The sequence below is a fragment of the Hemitrygon akajei genome, unplaced genomic scaffold (assembly GCF_048418815.1).
Source record: "Hemitrygon akajei unplaced genomic scaffold, sHemAka1.3 Scf000137, whole genome shotgun sequence".
NCBI classification, from domain to species: domain Eukaryota; kingdom Metazoa; phylum Chordata; class Chondrichthyes; order Myliobatiformes; family Dasyatidae; genus Hemitrygon; species Hemitrygon akajei.
The window spans coordinates 1540619-1566294 of NW_027332023.1; the positions used below are offsets into that span (position 1 = coordinate 1540619).

The following is a 25676-nucleotide window of genomic DNA, read 5'->3' on the forward strand; positions in this document are numbered from 1 at the left end:
GATTGCGACCACAATATCTTGCAATGGGAGGGCGAACAGCCAGATGTCGTGGTACATATTGGTACCAATGACACCGGTAGGAAAAGGGAAGAGGTCCTGAAAACAGAGTACAGGGAATTAGGGAGGAAGTTGAGAAACAGGGCCGCAAAGTTAGTAATCTCGGGATTACTGCCTGTGCCACGTGACAGTTAGTATAGGAATGGAATGAGTTGAAGGTTAAATGCGTGACTGAGGGATTGCAGCAGGGGGCAGGGATTCAGATTTCTGGATAATTAAGACTTCTTTTGGGGCAGATGTGCCCTGTACAAAAAGGATGTATTGCTCTTGAATCCCAGGAGGAGCAATATCCTATTTTGGAGATTTGCTAACGCTACTGGGGTGTGTTTAAACTGGAATTGCTGGGGGGTGGGAACTGCGGAAGAGGCGGTTGGCTCAGAAGTAGAGGAAGCTTGGAGACAGTGTGTGAGGGAGGACAGGCAGGTGATAGAGACACGCTCAGACCGACCGTTTGAGATGTGTCTGTTTTAACGTAAGGAGTATTGTGAATGAAGCAGTTGATCTTAGGGCGTGGATCAGACCTTGGAGCTATGATGTTGTGGTCATTACAGAGACTTGAATTGCTCGGGAACAGGAAAGTGCCGGGTTTGATATTGTTCAGAAAGGACAAGGAGAGAGGCAAAAGTGGTGGGGCGTGGCACTGTTGATCAGAGATAGTATCAAGCCTGCAGAAAAGGTGGAGCGATTGTCTATCGAGACTCTATGGGTGGACGTTAGGAACAGGAAGGGGTCAATAACAGTACTGGGTGTTTTCTTTTTTATAGGCCGCCCACTAGTAACAGGATATCGAGGAGCAGATAGGGAAACAGATCGTGGCAAGGTATATAAATAACAGTTGTCATGGTGGGAGATTTTAATTTCACAAATATAAATTGGCATCTCCTTAGAACAATTGTGTTAGATGGGGTGGTGATTGTTAGGTGTGGAGTTCTTCTTCGGTACTTTCCAATGAGACAGGGAAGTTATGGTAGGGTTTGGGCGCGAAGTAAGTTTGCCCGTCGACCTCTGTTTTGAGACTGGCAAGGAAGATCTACCGCAGAAGACTTATCTGAAGTATGTGTCCCAGATGAGAAGGGAGCTGAAAAAGGCTTATGAATCAGCTGAGGTCTCGGCTACTAAGCCGAATCAAAGAAATAACAGGAGGTATGATCAAAAAGTTAGGTTCTCCTAACTCATGCCTGGAGACTGAGTACTCATAAAAATCTGGGGCTACCTGGGAAGCATAAGGTGGCTGACCGCTGGGTGTTACGCCCTTTGTAATGGAGACTCAGGTGTCAAACGTACCAGTGTTTTGCGCGATACCAGAGGCTGGGAATGGTCCTGTCAGGGTTCTGCATTTGAAGCATCTTCTACCTCTGAAGCAAGAGGTGCGAGTTAACCCAGAGCCTGGCCTGGACCCTACACCTAGTAAGAGGACTCTGCGGCACCGTGGACAGACTGAAGGATCCGGAGGATGAGAAAAAGGGGTTGTGGTATATGCTGCCTTTCGCCAACTCCCCAGAAAGTGAGGAAGAGATTCCTTACCTTTCCCATACAGGTAACCTGGGCGGTGGTGGGGGGGGGGCGGGGGGACGGGAGATTTGTGGTATTATCAGTGCTCAGACAGGCTTGCAGCTGGACCAGGTACGGGGTATAGTTTCCACAGTAACTGGGGATGAAACTGAGCAGAGGAATCCGGTTGGCAGGAAGGCCCGAATGATAGATGGGGGGAAGCCTCGTCATGTACACCAGAGGTGTCCCAAGGAATGTCTGAAACTGAAGGAATAGTTGATGGGACAAGGAGGTCTCAAAGAATCAGGAGTCCCCCCAGATAGGCTTGCCTATGTAGCAACAGGGGAACAGATTGCTACGACTATCCCACTAGGGAGATATGTCACTACCCTTTACAAGTGGATTGGAGTTGCTGACATCACGAAATTCCATTGAAAGAGGTGTTATTAACCTGAGATGACAAATTATTTCCAAGTCATGAGGACATGACTATTTTGTTGTGTGGAGAGTGTAATGCCCCGGTTCCTAGTTTTACTGTTATGCTGTACATGTTTCATATTGGCTGTTCTGCAAAAGCAGCTTGTGTTCAGCTCGTTTGGCTTGTGTTTGAACATAAGAGATGAGGAGACGTGTGCACCATCCAATTCGGATGGTTGAATTAAGGGGAAGTTTCTCTGGTGAGGGACACTAAGGTTGGGTTTGGGTTTTGTTCTGCGGGGGATGGGGAGAGACGCTGTAGAGAACCGGTCGAAGAATAGGATCCGATGGCAGAGCCGTTTGTTCGAGACGGGTTGCGAGCGACGTTCGGAAGGTGGTGTGAGCTTTCGGGTTGACCGAGGGCCCAGCGCGTGAGTGACAGAGAAGTTCCAGATGAGCTCCAACTTGTGCATATTTGACTGTTTAATTTGGATTGGGCAGTTTCTTTTTGTTATTCTTTACTAACCTTTCAGTTAAGTCAAGATTCATAAGTATAATTCCTTTAATCGTATGCAGCGTACAGTCTGTTAGTGGTGACAGGATAGCAAATTGCACAGCATCCACAAAAACCGGGGTTTGAGGTGGGCTCGAGCCGTCTCAATCTCACGAGTCACGCAGCCAAGGAAACCGGGGTGTTTCACCAGTACATCAGTGCACGTGGGCAGGTACATAAAGATCAGAACTTAAACGGAATAGGGAATTAAAGTGGCAGGAACAAAAACGTCGATGATAAGCAGGAGAAGTTATTCATCCGCCTGTCGTTTGTCCAAAACACAGGTGACGTGTCTTTAAACGTTCCACGAAGCACACAGAATTAACAGATGTACCATTCAATTACTGTTTTCCTGGATGGAGTGAAAAAAAATAACTGTATGAACATAAAACATAGATATTTACAGCGCATTACAGGCCCTTCGGCCCACAGCAGAGTGAACTACTCTAGAGACTGCCAAGAATTTCACTAGCGCTTCGCCCGCTATTTTGCTCAGCTCCGGGTACCTGGATCACAGTGAACGGGCCTCATCCAGGACCAGGATGTAATGGTGGCGAGGGCCGAATTGTTCAGAAAATCCGGTAAAAATGTTCCCTTCAAAATGCTGAAAGACGTGGAGTGGCAGAAAAAAATTAAAAAAAAAGAGTTGTGAAGGTTGGTGGAATCGTGCTGACTCGTAGAAATTGAAGAGCATGAAGATCAGGCCAATCTCACCTGAATTCGGGAGAGGTGTGGGGAGAATGTGCAGAGTAAATATTTGAGATGTAGAAAAGAATTTCTGTCCATTGGCAGAGGGAGAGAACTTTAGAGAAACCTATGTGGAAGGTTACAACATTGGAAAAATACACCAGAGACGTGGAAACTGTAAGAATGGAATATAGCTTCAAATGAGGAGTATGACGGTGGGGAAGGGATGCAGGAGGACGAACCCGAGAAGATCAGTGGAGTGAATACATGAGTCAGAAATGAACTGAATCAAACATCCACACTGAAGACAGGATACAAAAGAAAGGACAGAGAGAGAATTTTCCCCAGGTGAGGAGTTAGGAAACTCGAAAATTTGGAAATGTGACGGGGAAAGTATTCTTCAGCTAATGTAGTGAACATTCGCAACATTTCACCCGAAGTTCCGCGGACGCTTAGTCTTTGAAATACTTCATAATATTCATTTCTTTTATATGTATCAATGAGATTAGATGCGGAAAATGGGAAAAAAAATACTTCTTCGTGGGAAAACATTAGCCGTGATAATGCCTCATTGCGGAATAGCTTCTGTATGTAGTTCATATGTCCATCCGGATTTCCGCGAATTTTCGCAGTGTGATCGTTTTTCCCCCGTTATTACCCAGGAGACTATGCTCTATTTGCCTCATTTCGTTCTCCGGGAAGGCTGTCATTTCCGTGTCCTTTATCATATGGCTTGGGGAATTTTGATGGTGAGTTTTTGTCGGGAAGCGTATCTCGCCCAGTTTTCCACTGACCCAATGCACAAAAGTGGAAGGAAAAGACAGGCTGCTGAGCGGGCGGATGTTACTGCGGAGTTTTCACCTCAGATAGCTGAAGGATTGATGGCCGCGGTGGTGGGAGGGCCATGCTGGAATGACTGAAAGAGCGCTGATCTCTGGGATCATGGGACTGATTTGGAAGGGACTTTGGAGTGATTTCCATACAAGTGCATAAATTATAAACCCAGCGTTCTCGATTCAGCTGTGCGGTTGGACGTGTAAACATCAGTTTTCAATTTATTCCCCAAACTCCATTTACAGTTTGTGGCTCCATAAATGTATTTTTCTCCCTTCTTCACCGATTCCACATCGCTCCCCTTATCACTTAATTTCTTGAATATTGAGATCAGTTCTCTTTATATCGGTGTGGGAAAGCATTGGGGGAAAATTCCGGTTAATAAAATTGATGTATATACTGCCTGGAAGGTAGTTCATCTCAGCGAATAAAGAGTCAGTGTGGTCTTGTGACGGGAACGTCATGTCTCACGAATATGACTGTGATTTTAAAGGAATAATCTAGACGATTTAACGAAGCAGGAAGGTAAAGGGAGTTTGGATGGACTTCAGAAATGTTTCTAAGAAGGCTCCCATGGCAGATACAAGGACGCCGAGATGAGTTGGCAAACTAGTCACAATATTCGCTCGGTAAATGGATGCAAATGATAATGTGCGTGTGTCTCTCTCTTCCCGGACGCCGGCAATAAGCGGCGAGTGTGGATTTGCTGCTGGGTCCTTCATAGATTGCAAAACATTGTGTGAAACAAAATGTGACTTAATGTACTTTGTGAAATAAAACTCTGGGAGGACATATAGACCTTTGTAGGGTCGCTTTGAGTTGTAACCTTGCAATGCTAGGTCATACCTCTCTGAATGCAGTGGGACAAGTGGATAGCACAAGGGGTTTTTGTTATACATGCATTGTTCACCGAGGCTTTGAGTGGAAGAATTCCGACTCGGTCTTACAGCTGTACGGAGCACTGGTCAGAGCAGATTGACAGCAACGGGTGCAATTCTGATTCCCACGCCATGTGAAGGATTTTGTAAGAACTGAGTGATGGTAGATCAAAATTCACCAAATTGTTTCTTGGACTATGGGGAAGGGGATAAACAATAAGAAGTTTGATTGTTCCAAATAGAAAATGAAGTGAAGATTCCTTGTAGAAGTTTTTCAATTAGGAGGAGGTGTATATTGTACAGCTAGCCAACAGCTTTGTCTTTTCCTACGTCAGCAGTGGCTGAAACTACAGGCACATGCATACACAGATCTGAAGACATTCTCTTTTCGCCCCGTGTGCGTGGTGATGTCTACAGCAGACGTGCTGGATGGAGGTGATAACAAAGTAATGGAAAAGTGTCTGGATAGCCCTTGGTTAACAAAGGTAGGGAGGGATACGGGCTGTATTATGGCTCTGTGTATTGGCATAGTTCGCCATAGTCGAACTGTTAACTGTTTAGGACATATATGTCAAACTCAAGGCCCGCGGGTCAAATCCGGCCCGCAGTGGAATTATCTTTGGCCCGCGAGATAATATCTAATTACTATTAAAGCTGGCCCCAGTAATCGAAGCGCCAATGGCGTATGATATGGCTAATGCTGAGTTTATTCAGGTACCAGGTTTTCAGGGTTTTTAGTGTTTATTCGGCAGTCTTGCTCGGCAGTCATCTTCATAACAAACGGAATTTGTAAAGTGAAACACTTTGTAGTTATAGCAGAGACTGAGACACATGAGAGCAGGCTGAAAAAACGGAGGCAACGAAAGCTGCGTTCGCACGCGTCCGACTGATCTGGCCCGCATGAAGCTGCATTTTGCTCAATCCGGCCCGTGACCTAAAATGAGTTTGACACCCATGCTTTACATAGTGTGAAGGAACCGCAGCCGAGTGTAGATGCAGAATTTAAAAGCAGCGTGGGTGGGTGACGAACGGGGGTGGAGAAGGAGATGAATGCTTGGAACAGGGGAAGTAAATCTGCTGCGAACTTTGAACATTGTAAATGGACGAAGTCAGAGGCAGCGGGGCGTAGTGACATGCGAGGAGTGACAGAGCATAGGTGACAGGATCGCTGGAATCACCATCGCTGTGAAAGTTACCAAGGTATCCGGCCTGTACAAAACTGCCGAAAAGCGCCCTTGGCGATCAGTTGACGATGCCTCCTTCCCAAATCCCGCTCCTCTTTCGGTACCGAGTGCCGTAACCTTTCTCCCTGCTTGCCTGCATTTGAGGCGTCTGCGAACCCCGAGTTACACCTTTTAAACCTTCAGAAATGAGCTGCCCGCAGAGTTCGATGGTTCCCTCTTTACAGCCTCTCTCTGCACAGAGACCCATAGAGCGGTGAGACAGTAATTCACTCTTTCTTTCTGTTGTCTCCCCCCCCCCCCGGTGAATTTAGTGGCATTGTGATCCTGATCCTGTCCAAGGGAAAGTGCGGCCTCTCCACCTGCACCACTCGCAGCCTGGTGGCCATGGCAATGGCGGGTCCGTTATTATTACCTCCCTGGGCATCACCGTGTGCAGTGCGATCTCTGCCCTGGGAGAGGCAGCCACTGACTGTTCTGTCTGGTTCACTGTCAGCTTTACGTTTGACCGGTTTGTCACCATTTGTTGCCAGAAATAGAGAGCTACGTATTGCACCGGGAAAACTGCGTCTGTGTTTCTGACGACAACCGGCGTTCTGTTCTGTTTGGACACTGTGCCATAGTTCTTTATATTGTAACCTGTGAAAGTGATTGGCAATATACCCTGGGACTGTTTGCAAATGCCAAGCTACTATATGGACCCCGGGTGGGTGGGATATGATTGTCTTACTACTGTTCTAACGCCATTACTCCCGTTCGTGTTAATACTACTGTTCATCGCTCTGACGGTCAGACGCATTTCGGTGAGTAGCTGAGTCCGTAAGGAGCTGAGGGATCAGAGCAAGGCGGAGAACCGCAGTGACCCGGAGATGGAGAACAGGAGGAGGCCTGTGATCTTACTTCTCACCATCTCCGGAAGCTTCATCATCCTGTGGTCCATGAAAGTTTCTGAATTCCTTTATAACACAATTGCCCAATTGGATCAAAATAACTACAACGATTCGGAATACATTTTTCAACACACCGGATACACGCTGGTGATGTTAAGTTGCTGCACAAACACATTTATTTACGGCGTAACTCGGTCCAGTTCAGAGAGCAGTTCAGCAGCGCAGCAAAATATCCGCTGACATCAGATGTTGTGAATTCCAGCTTGATATCACAGAACTGCCAGTCATCAGAGAACGTGGCGGCAGGGAGAATTAAACCAGTTTAGATCCCGAGAGGAAAATACACAACGCCACCCTCAGCCCGTGAAGTCCGCCTCCTACCAATTATAAAACTCACCCTAACTTTTAATTTTATCTCCCCGCCATATTCCTGCTCCTGTCACCGCCACAACGCTTTCGGTAATGGCAAAGCAGGAGAGATATACAACTCTCGTTACATGCATCTGCAGTGCAAGTTTTTAGTGATTATGCAGAAAGTTTGAAGTTCGTACCTCATCTCCTTCTACCTTAGGCCACGAACTTATCAATGACCCCTGCTGTCGACCACTTCTGGAGGTCCAAGACACGGACTTCTACAAGAAGGGATCCCTATGCTCCACGACCGCTGGACTAAGAGTGTAAATGTAGCAGGGGACTATGTTGAAAAATAAATGTGCTAGGCTTTCCATAAATGACTCCTTCTACCTTAGGCCACGAACGTATCAATCACCCCTCGAATGTCTCGGAATGGCTATATCTACTAAGTAAATCCGTGTTTCATGTTTATCCTGTGATATTATATCCGAACGGGGATCACGTTATCACCCTAGCTGTACTAATGGATCCGTCGGAATATAAATGTCAGACTCAGACTCTAAAACTGGATCAGGCGTATACTTATAGTAACCTATAGTATCTTTCAAGTCTTTGCATCTTCAAGCAAGATTTTGGCGAATGATGCTTGCCACTAGATGGCGCCTGTGTATGTAACAAGATTGAAGTAAACTGGTGTTGGATCCTGTAACGTGTTGGATAATTTCAAAATGGCATATTCTGCTTTAGAGCACGAGAGAGACACAACACAGGAAAATATACTTGGTTTTGAATTTGTTAGTTTTTTTAATGTGCATTTCTGTTATTTTTGTGACCACCACCTGGTCCTATATTGTCACAAGGAACCACACAGTTTCTGGGAAGAGTTCTCCAAGTTTTAGTGGCGTCAAACGCTTCAAGTTGACACCTCGTCTGCTCAGATGGTGGATCCCATCCATGGACAATAATGCTCATCCGGTGGTTAACTCTTTCTTCTACAGCAGAGTTTTACAACCTATTTTAGCCCTTTTAGTGTCGCGAGTCAAGGCAAACTGTCGAGCACCCTGGTTGCTACTCTATGTAACCCAATAATGTCTGTTAGGTTGGTTCGGTCGGACGAGATTGCCGAGTGTCAGACGCGTTGTGACGACAAATGCTCAAGGCCTGCAGTGCTGTGCTTCTTCCTGTGTCCCAGTGCCACATCGTTTTTTGGAAGTGCCTGCTCTGCTGACGGTTGGTCAGATTTGATGCCGCAAGTTTGAGGCAGTTTACTCCCCCACCAAGAATCATTAACGCCCCCCTAGGCGAGTGTTATTTGCTCCTAAAGCCATCTTAGGACTCGTAACCGTTCCAAAGGGAATAACTGTTCTATTGTGATAATTTCTGGGTTGATCTTTCATTTCAGTTCAGAATAGCACATGCTCGCGCCGTGTTGAATCCTGTTTTCATTAGATATGATTATGCCTTGTGATGCCTGCACTTCAAGCTTTAGTAGCTGGAGCTGAGAAACAATGATTATAATAGGTTGACAAACTCTCTATAGACGGATGATCACTCGACGTAAAGTCTTGGCCTTCAGAGCTGCCCGTGTGAACGAATTCCACAGATTCACCACCCTCTGTCTATTCTCACCCTCGTTCCAAAAGGACGCCCCTCTGTTCTGAAGCTGTTTCCTCTGGTCCTGGACTCTCCCACCATGGGACATATCAGTCTATCGAGGTATTTCAACATTCAATAGGTTTCAATTATATCACCCTTCATTTTTTTGAATTCCAATGACACAGGACCAATCATCAAACGCTCCTCAAATGACAAGACATTCAATCCTGGACTGATTTTCGTAAACTCACACATTGTCAGCCCATCCTTTCTAAGGGACCAAGAACTGTTTACAATATTCTGACTGAGGCCTCACCAATGCTTTATAAAGCCTCAACATTAAATTCCTGCTTTTATATTCTCGTCCTCTTGAAATGAATGCTGAAATTGCATTTGCTTTCCTCACCGCCAACCCAACCTACAAATTATCCTTTAAGGAATCTTGCACAAGTGCTCCCAAGTTTAGACTATTTGGAAAATAGTGTATCCAGGGTATTTTTTTTTCTCAATATGCAAGGCTACACACTTCCCTACACGGTATTCCATCTGCTTCATTTACACCCAAACCTCTAATCACCAAAGTCCTTTCATAGCCTCTCTGCTTCCTCAAAACTACCTAGCCCTCCAGCTAACTTGAGATCATCGGCAAACTTTGCAATAGAGCTATCAATTCTGTCATCCAAGTCCTGTGGAACATCACTAGTCACCGGCAGCCAACCAGAAAACACCCCCGTTATTACTGTCATTTGCGTCCTGCCAATCAGCCGCTGTTTTATCCATGCAATAATCTTTCCTGTAATATCATGGGCTCATAACTTGTTAACCAGCCTCATGACTGGCACGTTGTCAAAGATCTTCTGAAATTCCAGGTGCACATGATCAACCGATTCTCCTTTGTCTATCTTGCTTATTACCACTCCAATGAATTGAAGGAATTTCAACACACTTTTTCAGGCAAGATTTTCCCTTGAGGCAAACGTTCTTAAGGCCGATTTAATCATGTGCCTCCAAGTGCCCTGAAAAACACATCCGCAACAACCGAATCCAATATCTACACAACCAGTGAGGTCAGACTAACTGTCCTAAAATTTCCATTCTTCTCTCTCCCTTCTTGAATAGCAGAGTGGCATTTCCAAATTTGCAGTCTTCTGCAACCATACGAGACTTCACTGATTCTTAAAATATCATTACTAATACCTCCACAATCTGTTCAGCCACATCTTCGAGAACTCTGGGATGTACACCATCTGGTCCAGGTGATCTATTTACCTTCACACCATTCTGTTTCCCAGGATCCTTCTCTCGAGTAACGGCAACTTCACACACATTCTGACCACTGACATCTGGACTTGCACCATCCCACTGGTTGTTTCCACAATGAAGACATATGAAATACTTATTCAGTTCACCTGCTATCTCTTTGTTCGCTATTACTACCCACCCCACCCTCCCCTACCATCGTTTTCCTCTGGTCTGATGTCCACTCTGAGCTTCATATTCCATCTTTTCTTTCTTAATTAGTTTTTTAGTTGCCTCTTGATTGTTTAGAAAAGCTTCTCAATAATCTAACTTCCGACCAATTTTTGCTCTGTTATCTGCTCTCCCTTTGGCTGTATTGTTGGCATGGCCTTCTCACTAGCTGTGGTTGTATGATGTTGTTGTTCGAATAGCTCTTCCTTTTTGGAATGTATATAGCCTGTGTCTTCCGAATTGCTTCCCGTAATTACAGCTTTTGATGCTTTGTCGTCATCCCTGCCAGTGTTTTTTTTTTCCCCCATCAAATTTGGCCAGTTCCTCTCTCATGCCTCTGCAATTGTCCTTATTCGACGGTTATATTGATGCATCTCACTTCAGCTTCTCCTTCTCAAATTTCAGGGTGAATTCCATTATATTAAGATCACTTGTCCCTCAGGGTTCTTTTACCTTAAGTGCTGTAATTCGGTTCATTGCACAATACTAAATCCAGAAATGCTGATGCCCAGCTGGACACAACCAGGAGGTCGTTGACCAGTGGAGTGACTCAGGTATCTGTTCAGACCCTTACTCTTAGAGAAATTATCTATATGGGGAAGTGGAGGGATAGGTAGTAAGTTTGCTGATGACAAAGGTTGGGGGTGTTGTCCATTGCGCGGAGGGTTGCGGGACATTGATAGGATGCAAAACTGGGCTGAGAAGTGGCAGATGGAGTGGTGAAGTGTGAAGTGTGGTGGTTCATTTTGGTAGGTCAATTATGATGACAGAATATAGTACTAATGGTAATACTCTTGGCAGTGTGGAGGATCAGAGGGATCCTGGGGTCCAAGTCCATAGGATGCTCAAAGCAGCTGTGCAGGTTGACTCTGTGGTTAAGAAGGCATACAGTGTATTGGCCTTCTTCAATTGTGAAGTTGAATTTTGGAACCGAGAGGTAATTTTGCAGCTATATAGGACCCTGGTCAGACCCCACGAGTACTGTGCTCAGTTCTGGTTGCCTCACTACAGGGAGGATGTGGAAACCATAGCAAGTGCCAAGGAGATTTACAAGGATGTTGCCTGGATTGGGGAGCATGCCTTATGAAAACAGGTTGAGTGAACTCGGCCTTTTCTCCTTGGAGAGACGGAGGATGAGAGGTAACCTGATGGAGGTGTATAAGATGATGAGAGGCATTGATCATGTAGATAATCAGAGGCATTTTCCCTGGGCTGAAATGGCTGCCACAAGATAGCACAGGTTTAAGATGCTTGGGAGTAGGTACAGAGGAGATGTCAGGGGTAATTTTTTTTTAAACACAGTGAGTGGGGAGTGCGTGCTGGCAACGGTGGTGGAGGCGGATATAATAGGGTCTTTTCAGAGACTCCTGGATGGTAAATGGAGCTTGGAAAAATAGAGGGCCATGGGTAACCCCAGTAATTTCTAGGGTAGGAACATGTTCGGCACAATACAAGGGCTTGTATTGTGCCGTAAGTTTTCTATGTTTCTATCTTAACCCTTTAGAAGCAGGAAAAATGACCCATAATGTGGAAATGAGCCATGAATAAGGAGGTTAACTACCAATGTCATTCTTCCTCAACCCAGAGATTTGAGGGATGAAGAACATGTCAGATAGAACTGCAGTCAGCTCGACTTCTTCAGTCTACAGAGAATTCAAGGGGAACATCTTCACCCACCGAGTGGTGACTGTTTGGAACCCATCACCACAGGGAGAGTGAGAGATGAACAACAGCGGAGGATTGAAATGAACTGTCATGGAACAGAATCACTGGCAGGGTCCAGCTGGTCTGAGTTGACTCTCTACTGTACACTGTACACTGTTATAACTTCTCTACTGTATACTAGGTGTGTTATACATTCACTCAGTACCGGAGACAGAGTTTAAAATTGAACTGATTTATTTTTCCCAGATCCAGAATATAAACTCCAGTCCCATTAAGGGTGAATGTGCAGCAGAAGAAACTCCTCCCATGCCCAGTGACCAGGGTGCAGAACTGGGTGTGGTGAGCAGCAGCAATAATTGCAGAGTTCAGCACCGACAGTCACTCTCGAAATTGCATTCAGCAATGGTGATGGACAAATATCCAGTATGCAGCTTATTGAACCAGTGTGAACCCGGTAGTGTGTCACAAGGTTAGGTTACTGAGTGAATTCCTTCTCACATTCACAGCAGGTGAACAGCCTCTACCCAGCGTGAACTCAATCATGCACATTTGACTGAGAAGGCTGAGAGAAACTGCTCCCAGTGTCTGAGCAGTTGAACAGACTCTGCCGCTGGTGTGAACTTGCTGGTGTCTCTGTAGACGAGATGACCACACGAATCCTTTCCCACATTCACAGCAGGTGAATGGCCTCTCCCATGTGAACTCGCTGATGACTTAGTAGCTGGGATGACCGAGTGAATCTCATCCCACAGACTGAGCAGGTGAACGGCTTCTCCCCAGTGTGAACACGCTGATGTCTCTGTAGGGTGGATGACTGACTGAATCTCATCCCACAGACTGAACAGTTGAACGGCTTCTCCCCAGTGTGAATTCGCTGGTGTACCAGTAGTTTGGATGACCGAGTGAATCCCTTCCCACAGTCTGAGCAGGTGAACGGTCTCTCTCCAGTGTGAACTGACTGGTGTATCAGTAGGTCAGATGACTGAGTGAATCCCTTTCCGCAGTCTGAGCAGGTGAATGGCCTCTCCCCAGTGTGAATTCGCTGATGTACCTTCAGTTTAGATGACGAAATGAATGCCTTCCCACAGTCTGAGCAAGTGAACGGCCTCTCTCCAGTGTGAATTCGCTGATGTTCCTTCAGGTTAGATGAGCAAGGGAATCCCTTTCCACAGTCTGAGCAGGTGAATGGCCGCTCCCCAGTGTGAAATCGCTGGTGTGCCATTAGGGTGGATGAACGAGTGAATCCCTTCCCGCAGTCCGAGCAGGTGAACAGCCTCTCCCCAGTGTGAACTGACTTGTGTACCAGTAGTTCAGATGACCGAGTGAATCTCTTCCCACAGTCTGAGCAGGTGAAAGGCCTCTCCCCAGTGTGAACTCGCTGATGTACCTTCAGTTGGGATGAGCAAGTGAATCCCTTCCTGCAGTCTGAGCAGGTGAACGGCCTCTCCCCAGTGTGAACTCGCTGGTGTACCAGTAGGTCCGATGACCAAGTGAATCCCTTCCCACAGTCTGAGCAGGTGAACGGTCTCTCCCCAGTGTGAACTGACCTGTGTGCCAATAGGTCGGATGACCGAGTGAATCCCTTCCCACAGTCTGAACAGGTGAACGGCTTCTCTTCAGTGTGTACTCGCTGATGTTCCTTCAGTTTAGATGAGCAAGTGAATCCCTTCCCACATTCTGAGCAGGTGAATGGCCTCTCCCCGGTGTGAACTCGCCGGTGTGCCATTAGGGTGGATGACCGAGTGAATCTTTTCCCACAGTCTGAGCAGGTGAACGGCTTCTCTCCAGTGTGTACTCGCTGATGTTCCTTCAGTTTAGATGAGTATGTAAATCCCTTCCCACAGTCCGAGCAGGTGAACGGCCGCTCCCCAGTGTGAACTCGCTGGTGAGCCATTAGTCAGATGATCGAGTGAATCCTTCTCCACAAATTCAGCAGATGACCAGCCTCTGCCCAGTGTGAACTGACTGGTGTGTCCACAGGTGGGAAGACCAACTGAATCCCTTCTCACACACAGAACAGATGAATGGCCTTGGCCAGTGTAAACTCGCTGATGTTCCTTCAGTTGAGATGACCGAGTGAATCCCTTCCCACAGTCTGAGCAGATGAACGGACTCTCTCTTGTGTAAAATGACGGGCGGGCCAATCGGTCAGATGAGCAAATGAATCCCTCCAACAGTCTCAGCAGGAAGGATGGTTGAATGAATCCCTTGCTCCTCGTCTTAAATATCTGGATAGAGACAGCAAAACTGACGTGATCTGTTTGAGATTCCCGTAGACAAATTCCTTGTCATTTTTAACCTGTAAAAAGATTTGCAAAATCCATCAATGGGTGAAGTACAACATTTCAGATGAGATCACTTGAGTTGTCAAGCTGTGATCTAGCATCAAACTGTTACAGTGAAGTTCAACCCAAGTTGGAGAGAGAAGTCATCTTCTAACTGGGCATCTTCTTGCTGGTATCTGTAATGATCAGCAAATTCTCTGATGCTTTTCCTGTCTCTACAAGAATGGGGCATATCTGCCATCTCCAATCTGTGACCTGGCTCAGTCTGACTCTCTCCATTGGTATTATTCCCTGTTCCCACTGAGTTGCATGGGTGCCTGGCCCAACAGTAACTGAAACACTCTCACACAAACAGCTGGCAGTGCATTCCACACACCCACCACTCTCTGTGTAAAAAAACTAACACCTGACATCCCCACAGTATCTATTTCCAAGCACCTTAAAACTATGCCCCTCATGATAGCTATTTTAGACCTGGGAAAAAGCCTCTGGCTATCCACGCGATCAATGCCCCTCATCATCTTTTCACCTAAAATATGCTCTAAACATAAACAAGGGAACCATACATTGCTTTGAGGTTTTGTTAGAGGTATACAAAGTTATTTGGGTACAGATAGGGTAAATGCAAGCAGCATTTTCCACTGAGGTTGGGTGCGGTGATAACCAGAGGTCATGGGTAAGTGGTGAAGGTGAAAATTTAACAGAAGCGTGTGGAAAAAGTCTTCACTGAAATGGTTGTGTGAGTGTGGAATGAGGTGTCAGCACAAATGGTGAATATGAGCTTGGTTTCAGAATTTAAAAGAAGTTTGGATGAGAGCCTGGATGGCAGGGGTATGGAGAGCGATGTTCCCCGTGCAGATAGTTGCATTTGACAGCTTAAATGATTTTTCAGCATTGACTAGCTGGGCCAAGTAGCCTGTTTCTGTACTGAAGTTCTCCATGTTTCTATGTCAGAGAAGCTGGACAAACTTGTTTGGAAGGGAAAAGGTAGGAGTGACAACAGAGCAGCAATGACTGGAATTTCTGGGAGCAATTCGGGAGCTGAGTTATCGATACATCCCAAAGAAGTGGAAGCATTGGAAAGGCAGGAGGGCGCAACTGTGGCTAAAATGAGAAGCCAAAGCCAACATAAAAGCCCAAGAAAGGGCAAACAAGGAGCAATAATTATTGGGAAGCTTTTGGAAACGAACAGAAGATGAGTAAAAAAAAGTCAGATGAGCTCAGTGCATGGAATCATGATATTGTAGTCATTAATGCGTCTTGGTAGCACCCAGCAGTCTGAGGCATTTAGAGGAACAACATATCCAGGGCCTCAATATCTCTTAAAAACCCAGGTTCCCTGCACCAGTTACCTTTCAACCTTTATTTTGTCAGGCATGTACAAACTCCACACCCTCAAAATTTCATTTCTGAAGGCCTCCCACTTACAAAGTACTCCTTTGCCAGAAAACAGCCTGTCCCAAACCACACATGCCAGATCCTTTCAGATACCACAGAATTGACCTTTCTCCAATTTAGAATCTCAACCCGTGATCCAGATCTCTCTTTTTGCATATTTACTTTGAATCTCATGGCATTATGATCCCTAATTGCTATCACCAGCCCTGGACTATTTCCTAACAGCTTATTGCACACTTCTACGTCGGGAATCCTACGTACTGATTAAGGGCACATTTGACAAACTCTATCCCATCTAGTCCTTTTATAGTATGGGAGTCACAGACAATATCTGGAAAGTTAAAAGCACTTGCTGAATCAACCTTTGTTTCTTGTCATGGTCTGCGATCTCTCTGGAAATTTGTTCCTCTAAATCCCTCAGACTGTTGGGTGCAACCAAGTCCCAATAATGGCTACAATATCATAATTCCCTGTCCTCAGCTTATCTAGCTTTCCTACGATGCTTCTTGCATTGTGATAAATGTAGCTCAGCACATTCATACCATGCATGACCATTTGATTGCTGACTCTTATCTGAGGTCTGAGCAACATCTGACTGGTGTCAAGAAAACAACCTTTCCCTGATTGTCACAAAAACAAAGGAGCTGATTGTGGATTACAGGAGGAATGGAGGAAGGCTAGCCCCTATTGATATCAATGGATCTGGGGTCAAGAGGGTAAACAGCTTTAAGATCCTCAGCACAAACATCAACAAGGATCTCACATGGTCTGTACATACCGGCTGTATTGTGAAAAGAGCACAGGAGCCCCTTTTAAACCTCAGATGGTTGAAGAAGTTTGTTATGGGCCCCAAATCCTAAGAGCATTCTAGAGGGAGACAATTGAGAGCATCCTGACTGGCTGCATCACTGCCTGGTATGTGAACTGTACTTCCCTCAATCTCAGGAACCTGCAGGGAGTGGTGCAGACAGCCCCGCACATCTGTAGATGTGAACTTCCCATGATAAAGGGCATTTACAGAAACAGGTGTTTAAAAGGGGCACAAAGGATATTGGGGACCCAATTCACCACAACCACAAACTGTTCCTGCTGCTACCATCCAGGAAAAAGTACCACAGCAAAAGGATTAATAGGCTTCGGGATGGCATCTTCTCCCAGGCCTTCAGACTGATTAATTCATGCTGATAGAATTGCATTTTTGCTTTATTGACTGTCCTATGTACAAACTATTTATTAGAAATTACTATAACTTACACATTGCACATTTAGATGGAGATGTAACGTAAAGATTTCTACTCGTCATGTATATGAGGGACTCCGAGCTGATCCAGAATTCATCCATTTCAAATTCCAACTCCTTGAAGTGCAGGGTTACAAGCTGCAGCTGGATGCACATCTTGTAGGTGAGGGCATCAGGGACACTGGAGGTCTCCCCACCTTCCCACCAATGTCCCCTCTAATTTGTAATGACCAGTGGGCACATAAATCATGTACTGTACATTTTTTTCCAAGTGGCAACATGTGCAGAGTGAACTTTATATAGAGGTATTCATTTTAACAGCTAGCAAATCACTGTCGATAACAACTTTGATCTCCTCTGGGTTTGATCAAGTTCATCTGCTCTCTCACACAAACTATATAGCAGGCCTGTAATGGGTAATGAAGGATTTTCGCACCAAAGCTCTTGCATATTGTCCATAAGTGGTTTGTTTGCTAAATTACGCTTTAAAAAGTCAGAGTTCCAAATATCACTCCACTTCTTCCCACTTCTAAATTCTCCAGCAACTTTTGCATCACCACAATACACACAGGGAACACCAGTTTCTATAATGGACATAAATATTTCCCATGAACCCTCCTGAGGAATTAAGGATATATTAAAAAAAACATTTTGAACCTATGTAATCTCTGGCTAAAAGAATATTGGGGACTGAATAGGAATTTTTGAACTGAAGTAAACTCTGTGTTCAGTGGTTTGCTAAGACAGGCTCATTACCAGTTCTCTGCGGCTTGCAGAGAGACTCACTGAGAGCTGATAACATTATGCATTGCACCCTCATTAGCTGATAACATTATACATTGTACCCTCGTTTGAGTGAAGGGAGGAGGACTCGCTGATAAGGGCCAGAATGAACATGTCTGTAATTAAGTCAGAGCCTTGCAAAGGGAATAATTGATAAGGACTGGACAGTACATCCATCTGTAATTAGAACCTTCATTTAGCAAACTCTCTTATCTACGTAATTTAGTTTTGCACCAACAGATTTGGTGGGCATACCAGTTCTAATAACACTTTGCAATAGTAATGTCTGGGGCTTACTTTGTATAAATGTCTGGGGTCATGTATAAATACACGGCTGTTACCTGACTAAGTGAGTCCACTTGTCAGATGGTGGCAGTGCTTACGTGCCTTCCCTTTGACAACTGGGTCTCAAACTCCTACAGGAGAATGCACAATAAACTGTGGTGACGATAAGAAGCTGGTCTCCTCTGTTTTATTCAGATTCAACTTTAACATTTGGCGTCACGAACAGGATCCCAATATAGGGAGTGCCAAGCAGATGGGCTGAGTAAGCGGCTGGACCACTCTGGGGACTGCGGAGACCAACCGGGCACCCAATAGCTATTTTACATTTTGTCGCTCTCCGTTAGTTCCTTTCGATGTACGGTCCCTCGTCCAAGGCTGATCGCATACCTTGACAGGATCGGGAAAGAATCGGTTTGGGGACTCGTATAAGGTAGGCAAAATTTTACTAAGTGGGCAGGAGGCGGTTCCAGGTAAATTTCACTAAGTGGACAGGACGCAGGAGGTGCCAGCTGGGTAAATATATCCGATTGTTAATTGAGCGGGAGGCTTTGTGCTGGGTATATTATTTGGTGCACATGGGTCAATTGCAGTCGATTGATATGAGTGGGCCAGGATCAGCCCTACACAATGTGTGAGAGTTTTCCAGACAAGGAAAAAGATTTGCGCATGTTGAGTACAGCGCTGAATAAGAAATTGGGGAACAAAATGTGGCCACTGCGGAGGAACCAGGGATATTACCTCATGAGAACAAGCAGTAAATTTGATATGGGAAAAAAACTGTGGAAAGAAGTGGAAATTGTTGAAAAGGGACTGGAAGGAAAAGGCAGATGGAAAGTGGAACAGTACATTATTAGCAAGTTGGAGGAATAATGCATGTGACAAAGGGAGAGAGGTATGTACTGCAGGAAGAACACCAAAGTTTGGGAGACGCTAAAAGTGGAGCGTGAATGGGTGGATAGATGCAGCAAGCAAGAGCAGGGAAAACAACGTAAGCAAACCAAGGCTGGCCTAGATAGGAGGGCAGGGCAGGAACATCAGTCCGAAGTTCGAACTGATAGGGAAACAAGGGATCCCAAACCCATGTCTGGCATACTGACCCTGTTTGAGGACAGTGACCGTGATGAGCAGTGGGCACCCACCGTAGCACCCCCCACCCAATTTACCAGGAGCCAAGTGCACCCAGTGCTCCCAAACCCCAATCCTCCCAGTACTCAGATACAGTGCCCGCTCAGGTAAAACAGTGGCGGCAGGGAAGGGGAGGTCCGTAAACCCTGAGATTCATTAAGAGAATACCGAGACAGGAAGGGAAGGATCCAATAGAACCCCAGAGTTAATGGCTCCACAAAGACATTGGCTCAATGGAAGAAGCGAGAGAGTGGTAGTGGAGGATTGCTACTCTGAGTGGAGGCCTGTGACTAGTGGTGTGCCACAGGGATCAGTGCTGGGTCCATTGTTATTTGTCATCTATATCAATGATCTGGATGATAATGTGGCAAATTGGATCAGCAAATTTGCCGATGATACAAAGATTGGAGGTGTAGTGGACAGTGAGGAAGGTTTTCAAAGCTTGCAGAGGGATTTGGACCAGTCGGAGGAACAGACTGAAAAATGGCAGATGGAGTTTAATGCGGACAAGTGTGAGGTATTGCACCGGAAGGTCAAACCAAGGTAGAACATACAAGGTAAATGGTAGGACACTGAGGAGTGCGGTAGAACAGAGGGCTCTGGGAGTACAGATACATCATTCCCTAAAAGTGGCGTCACAAGTAGATAGGGTTGTAAAGAGACCTTTTGGTACATTAGCATTTATAAATCAAAGTACTGAGTGTCAGAGTTGGAATGTAATGGTGAGGTTGTACAAGACATTGGTGAGATCGAATTTGGAGTACTGTGTGCAGGTTTGGTCACCTAATTACAGGAAGGATATTAATAAGGTTGAAAGAGTGCAGAGAAGGTTTATAAGGATGTTACCGGGACTTGAGAAACTGAGTTACAGAGAAAGGTTGAATAGGTTAGGACTTTATTCCCTGGAGCGTAGAAGAATGAGGGGAGATTTGATAGGGGTGTATAAAATTATGATAGGTATAGACAGAGTGAATGCTATCAGGCTTTTTCCACTGAGGCCAGAAGACAAAAAAAAACTAGAGGTCATGGGTAAAGGGTGAAAGGGGAAAAGTTTAAAGGGAACATGGGGGGGCTTCTTCAGGCAGAGTGGTGGGAGTGTGGAATGAGCTGCCAGATGAAGTGGTGAAAGTGGACTCACTTTTAACATTTAAGAAAAACTTGGACAGGTACATGGTTTGGAGGGATATGGCCCAGGTGCAGGTCAGTGGGACTAGGCAGAAAAATGGGTCAGCACAGCCAAGAAGGGCCAAAAGGCCTGTTTGTGTGCTGTAATGTTCTATGGTTCTGAAGGCAATTGCCCACCCGAATGCTGTCCAGTCCACCAGCAGCAGGAGGAGGGACAGTCCTCAGTGATTCCTGTGTATGCACCCTGGAAGCCTCAAGAAATGATAATGATCATGAATCAGGTCCCAGGTAGAAAAGAAAAACCAGCACAGTTTGCTCAGTATGTCCGCAGTACTATACAAATGTTTAGTGTGACCCTGCAAGATTTATTCGCTCTGCTGCATGATTCTCTCAGCTGATGAGGGGCGGAAACGGAAGGCAGAATTGAGATACCAAACCTATCAGGAGTTACAGGCAGGAAACCATAATGAGAATGAACAGACAGACCAGATTATTCAAGCCTTGGAAAGGGCTCTCCAGCAACCTGTAAACATCACTGAAGTACTTAAATGCAAACCTAAGCCTGGGGAATCGGGACCAGACGATCGGGAGCAGTTTGTGGCTTGCTACGGCACTGGGAATCCACCCCCCCCCCCCCACCACCCCCAGTTTAAAGCCTTACCGCTCCAATACTTACCAATTAAGTTATCCAACATGATTAAAACAAATAATATGGATTGGCCTGACAATGACCGAAATCGAATGCGACAAGCTTTGACATATTATTGGGACCCGACTTTCGAATCCCGATCAAACCCAAAGGGAACTAACATTAAAGGTGAATATGTTCAGCGGCAAAGAAAGACGCGAGCGGGCTATATCTGGGGATCCGAAATGGGAACAAAAACCTACCAAGGGACAGGTGGGGACAGCAACCTTTTTAGAAATTGACAATCAATGATGCTTCCTACCGTGAGTACCACCCCTCAGGAAGAGCCCAATGTAATATTGCAAGTTGCTGGAATTCCGATTCTGTTTCTGCTTGATATGGGGGCAACCACAACCATTGTCGATCAGGAAATAGTATCGGAAACGGGAAAACAGCTATCAGACGCGACAATCACTCTGTTTGGGTTTGAATGAACGGAATGTACGTATTCACGTATCCAGCCACTGCAGGTGGAATTCCAGGGGACCCAGTGTGAGGTTTCATTTAGAGTCACCACCAGTCGGGGTGTAATCTAGCAGAGAGAGACTTGCTCTGTCCGTTGGAAGTCGAGATTCTCTGCGTGGACAAGGGTATCACCCTGGGACTAGTGAACAACTGACATCTTCCCCAGTTACTGACACCTCCCCCCCCCACCCCAGTGGTGGGCACTTAATCTGGACTCCACTGCGTTTGAACCCTTTCTGCCAGCGGCCGACCCTCATGTGACTCTGTGCTATGACCCTCCGGGGTGCTCAACTGAGGAAAGCCAGTATTATGCATCCCTCGAGGGACAGAAGTTCCCAGTCACAGTGATTGGAGAACTTAAAGGAAAAGTGGGCAGTGCATTTCTGGCCGAAGTTCCAGATTTCCTTTGACGACAGACAGGACTGGTTGTTCCCCATACTACCTTCAGGGTTTGCCCCGGGTTCAAACCAAAGACCCTAGGGTTCTTTGCCTACACCCTGATGAAACATGCCTCTAGCAACGAGGGAGACTGGCAAAACTTGGTTGCAGGACAACTCCAATACTGGAAGGACTTTGAGTTGAAGATGGCACATCTGGTAAGACAACCTTTTAATATTGACCAAAATGTTGTACCCCATCTCTGGGCAATTTCAGGCCACGAGATCAGCCACACCAACTGCCCCAGTCCGGATCACTGCGGAAGAAGGACAGACTCTCCCATCCATTCCGCAATACACCCTCAAGCCCAACGCAACGTTTTGTGAGGATGGAAGCCCTTTTGTGGATCCAGCAGGGAAACAATATTCTGGCGATGCGATAGTGACAGACAGTGAAGTAATTGAGCAGGCCTCTTTTGAAGCAGCTGTCTCGTCCAGAAGGCTGAGCTGTTTGCTCTGACTCGTGCCTGTATCCTAGCAACAGATAAAAGTGCGAACAATTACATGGACTCCCGTTATGCATTTGGAGTTGTACATGACTATGGGGCTCTCAGGGAACATGGGTATTCCTGACTTCCTCTGGCCACCCCATTAGTAATGCCTCCTTTGTAAACAACTTACTCACCGCTCAACAGCTACCTTGAGTTTTGGCTATTATTAAATGTGCGGCCCACACCCGCATGGCCAACCAGGTCACTGAAGGCAATGCTTTAGCAGATTAGACAGCGAAAAGTGCTGCACAATCCTCGATAGTTGTAGTCTCCTCGGGTTCCCATCAAGCAATCCTCCATGACTCAAGCAGAACGAGTTTGCCAGACATGTGGGAGGTACGTACTTTTCAGGGGGACGCCTCTGAGGAGGAGTGCAAGCTGTAGTTCCAGGTGGGGTGCCAGAAAGACCCCGACCGAGGTTTCTGGATCACCCCAGCGGGACAGGTTTGTGTTCCTACACAGTTTTTACCTATATTGGTCAATTATGCACACACCTGGAAAAGGAGGGAATGGTTGTTAACCTGCACCCTGCACACCGGGTATGACTCCCTTGACCATTTTCGTGTCTACAAGTTGATGTTACTGAATTGCCTAGAGTACATTGCTATAGATACTGCTTAGTTATTATAGATGCATTTAATAGATGGATTGAAGCTATTCCAACTACCAATAATACTGTTATGACTGTTGTGAAGGTATTATTACAGGATATAATTCCCAGGTACGGCCTGCCAGAGATGCTGAGCTCTGACAATGGCCCACATTTTGTGGCTAAAGCAAGCGAAGGGGTGTGTAACAAGCTAGCTATCAAGCAACAATTCCACTGTGTACACCACCCACGGGCCGCTGGCATAGTGGAAAGTGTCAATGGCACTCTGAAGAGTAAATTGGCCAAACTAACAGTGGAGACTGGACTCACTTGGTTGAAGGTCCCACTGTTAGACCTATTCTACATGAGGGTCACCCCACAGGGGAAAACAGTGTTGTCACCAGGGGAAATCATTTATGGACGGCCCATGAGGACACCCTGTGGACCAAGACCTTGTGTACCATTGTTCCCAGAAAGTCTACCAGGTAAATTGGATATGCATACCCTCGGGGAAGAGATGGGGAAATACATATGCCAACTAAACAAAATTTTCCAAGCATTACATTCACAGGTACGACAGGCTTACAAGGAAGAGAACCACCCCGCAGAGAGGAGTGACTATCCCACCCTAGAACCTGGGAATTTTGTCCTGACCAAGAACTGGGATTGAGGGAAACTCAGACCTCGGTGAAGAGGACCATATTAGGTGTTACTGACCACTCCACGGCTCTGAGACTGAAGGGGCAATCTCGGTGGATACATCGAACAGACTACAAACGTGTTACTGAAGGAACAGAGTAGAAGGACTCTCTCGGACTAAAGGAAAAAGTATTGGTTGATCGTGGTGAGATGAACCTCTAGGTTTCTTGTCATTTTAAGAGAGAGTGCCTAAGTGACGTCAGCCGCCGGCTTTCTCGGCTCCTGTTTGATTCTTACTGAGAGAGAGGGAGGGGTGGAACTATTTGACTCTGCAGCGTGCTTACACTTGCTCACAGCTTGTGTTTACATAGCTCGCAATTTGCTTTATTTAAGCAAGGACAGTCAGAGACAGACAGTCAGATGGAGAGAAAGAAAGAAGATGGAAGGTTCGAAACAAAGGACCTAGTTGCCGAAGTTCACTGTTTGAACTCTCCTGTGCCCACAAGGGTGGGTTGATTATTGATCCAGCAAATACCTGGAAAATACCCGAGGAGGAAGGTAAAGCTGCGTGAGCGCGGGTGACGTCAGTGGCGAGCGCGGGCTTTAAATAGCGGCCCACTTTCAGGAGCGGGCAGCGGAGTGCGCAGGAGCAGAGTGCTGGGCTTTGGCTCAGCAGGCTTCGGCGCAAGAGGACTTCGGCAAGAAGCCTGCTTTTCATTTATTCTGACTAATCTGGGATCAGGTAATGGGGGAGACGGTTAGAGCAGTGGTGTGCTCTGTATGCAGTATGTGGGAGGTCAGGGTCAACACAGTTGTCCCTGATGACCACACCTGCAATAGGTGCATCCAGCTTCAGCTCATATCAGACCGAGTTAGGGAATTGCAGCAGGAGCTGGATGAACTATGGATCATTCGGGAGGCAGAGGCAGAGATAGATAAGAGTTATCGGGAGGCAGTCACACTGAAAAGACAGGAGGTAGACAAATGGGTGACAGTCAAGAGAGGCAGGGGGAGCAGACAGAGAGAGAAGAGCACCCCAGTGGCCGTTCCCATCAAAAATAAGTATACCGTTTTGGATACTGTTGGTGGGGATGACCTACCAGGAACAAGCTGCAGTGGTCCTGTCTCTGGCACTGTGGTTGGACCTGCGACTAGGAAGGGGAGGAGGGAAGAGAAGAGAGCAGTAGTGATAGGGGATTCTATAGTCAGGGGGGCCGATAGGAGATTTTGTGGGGAAGACTGGGAGTCTCGGATGGTATGTTGCTTCCCTGGTGCCGGGGTCCGAGACATCTCAGATCGGGTACAGGTTATTCTCGAGTGGGAGGGCAAGGATGCAGATGTTGTGGTCTATGTAGGGACCAATGACATGGGTAGGATGAGTGAGGGGGTCCTGCGTAGGGAGTTCAGGGAGTTAGGTGCGAAGCTGAAGAGCAGGACCTCCAAGGTAACAATCTCAGGATTGCTACCTGTGCCACGTGCAAGTGAGGCAAGGAACAGGAGGATTATAAAGATTAATACGTGGCTGAGAGGATGGTGCAAGAGGGAGGGCTTCAGGTTTGTGGATAATTGGGCCTTGTTCCAGGGAAGGTGGGATCTGTTCCGAAGGGACGGTTTACACCTGAACTGGAGCGGTACTAACATTCTTGCAGGGAAGTTTGCTACAGCTTCTTCGGGGGGGTTTAAACTAAATTTGCAGGGGGCGGGGATCCAGACTGTGAGAGATGATAGCGAGAGGATGAATAAAGGACAGGTGGGGACTACACGGTTCCGGAATATTAAGTGTGTAGTAGAGGGAGGTGGGGCGGAACAAGTGATAAGGAGGACTCGTGTACAGAGGGATGGTCTGACGGAACATGGAGTTAAAGGTGTTGCAAGAATAAGTAAATGTAGGAAGGACCACAAAATTCTAGGGGCGTATAGCCCGATGGGAGTTCGGGGAGCTGGGTTAAGCACAATAGGCAGCGATTCAAACAGAGAGAGGAGAAATGGGTTAAAAAATTCTATATCTGAATGCACGGTGTCAGGAATAAGGCGGATGAGCTTGAAGCCCAGG

The 25676-nt window shown here is 46.3% G+C and overlaps 1 protein-coding gene across 3 annotated transcripts in view; it reads right to left on the reverse strand.

The window, feature by feature from the left end:
- Window positions 1-2427: 2427 nt before the first annotated feature.
- The window catches only part of LOC140723802 (uncharacterized), a 28953-nt gene continuing 5704 nt past the window's right edge, over window positions 2428-25676 (reverse strand). Inside the window, exons 2-3 of one of the 3 annotated variants that reach the window (XM_073038343.1) lie at window positions 24724-24774; window positions 12305-14372 (exon numbers count right to left, since the gene is read on the reverse strand). In XM_073038343.1, the coding sequence (XP_072894444.1) occupies window positions 12744-13967 (1224 nt within the window). In that variant the 5' untranslated portion in view covers window positions 13968-14372; window positions 24724-24774 and the 3' untranslated portion in view covers window positions 12305-12743. Of the gene's footprint in view, window positions 2871-12304; window positions 14373-24723; window positions 24775-25676 lie in introns of those variants that run through there. The other 2 variants (XR_012097971.1, XM_073038342.1) reach the window with 2 other exon arrangements.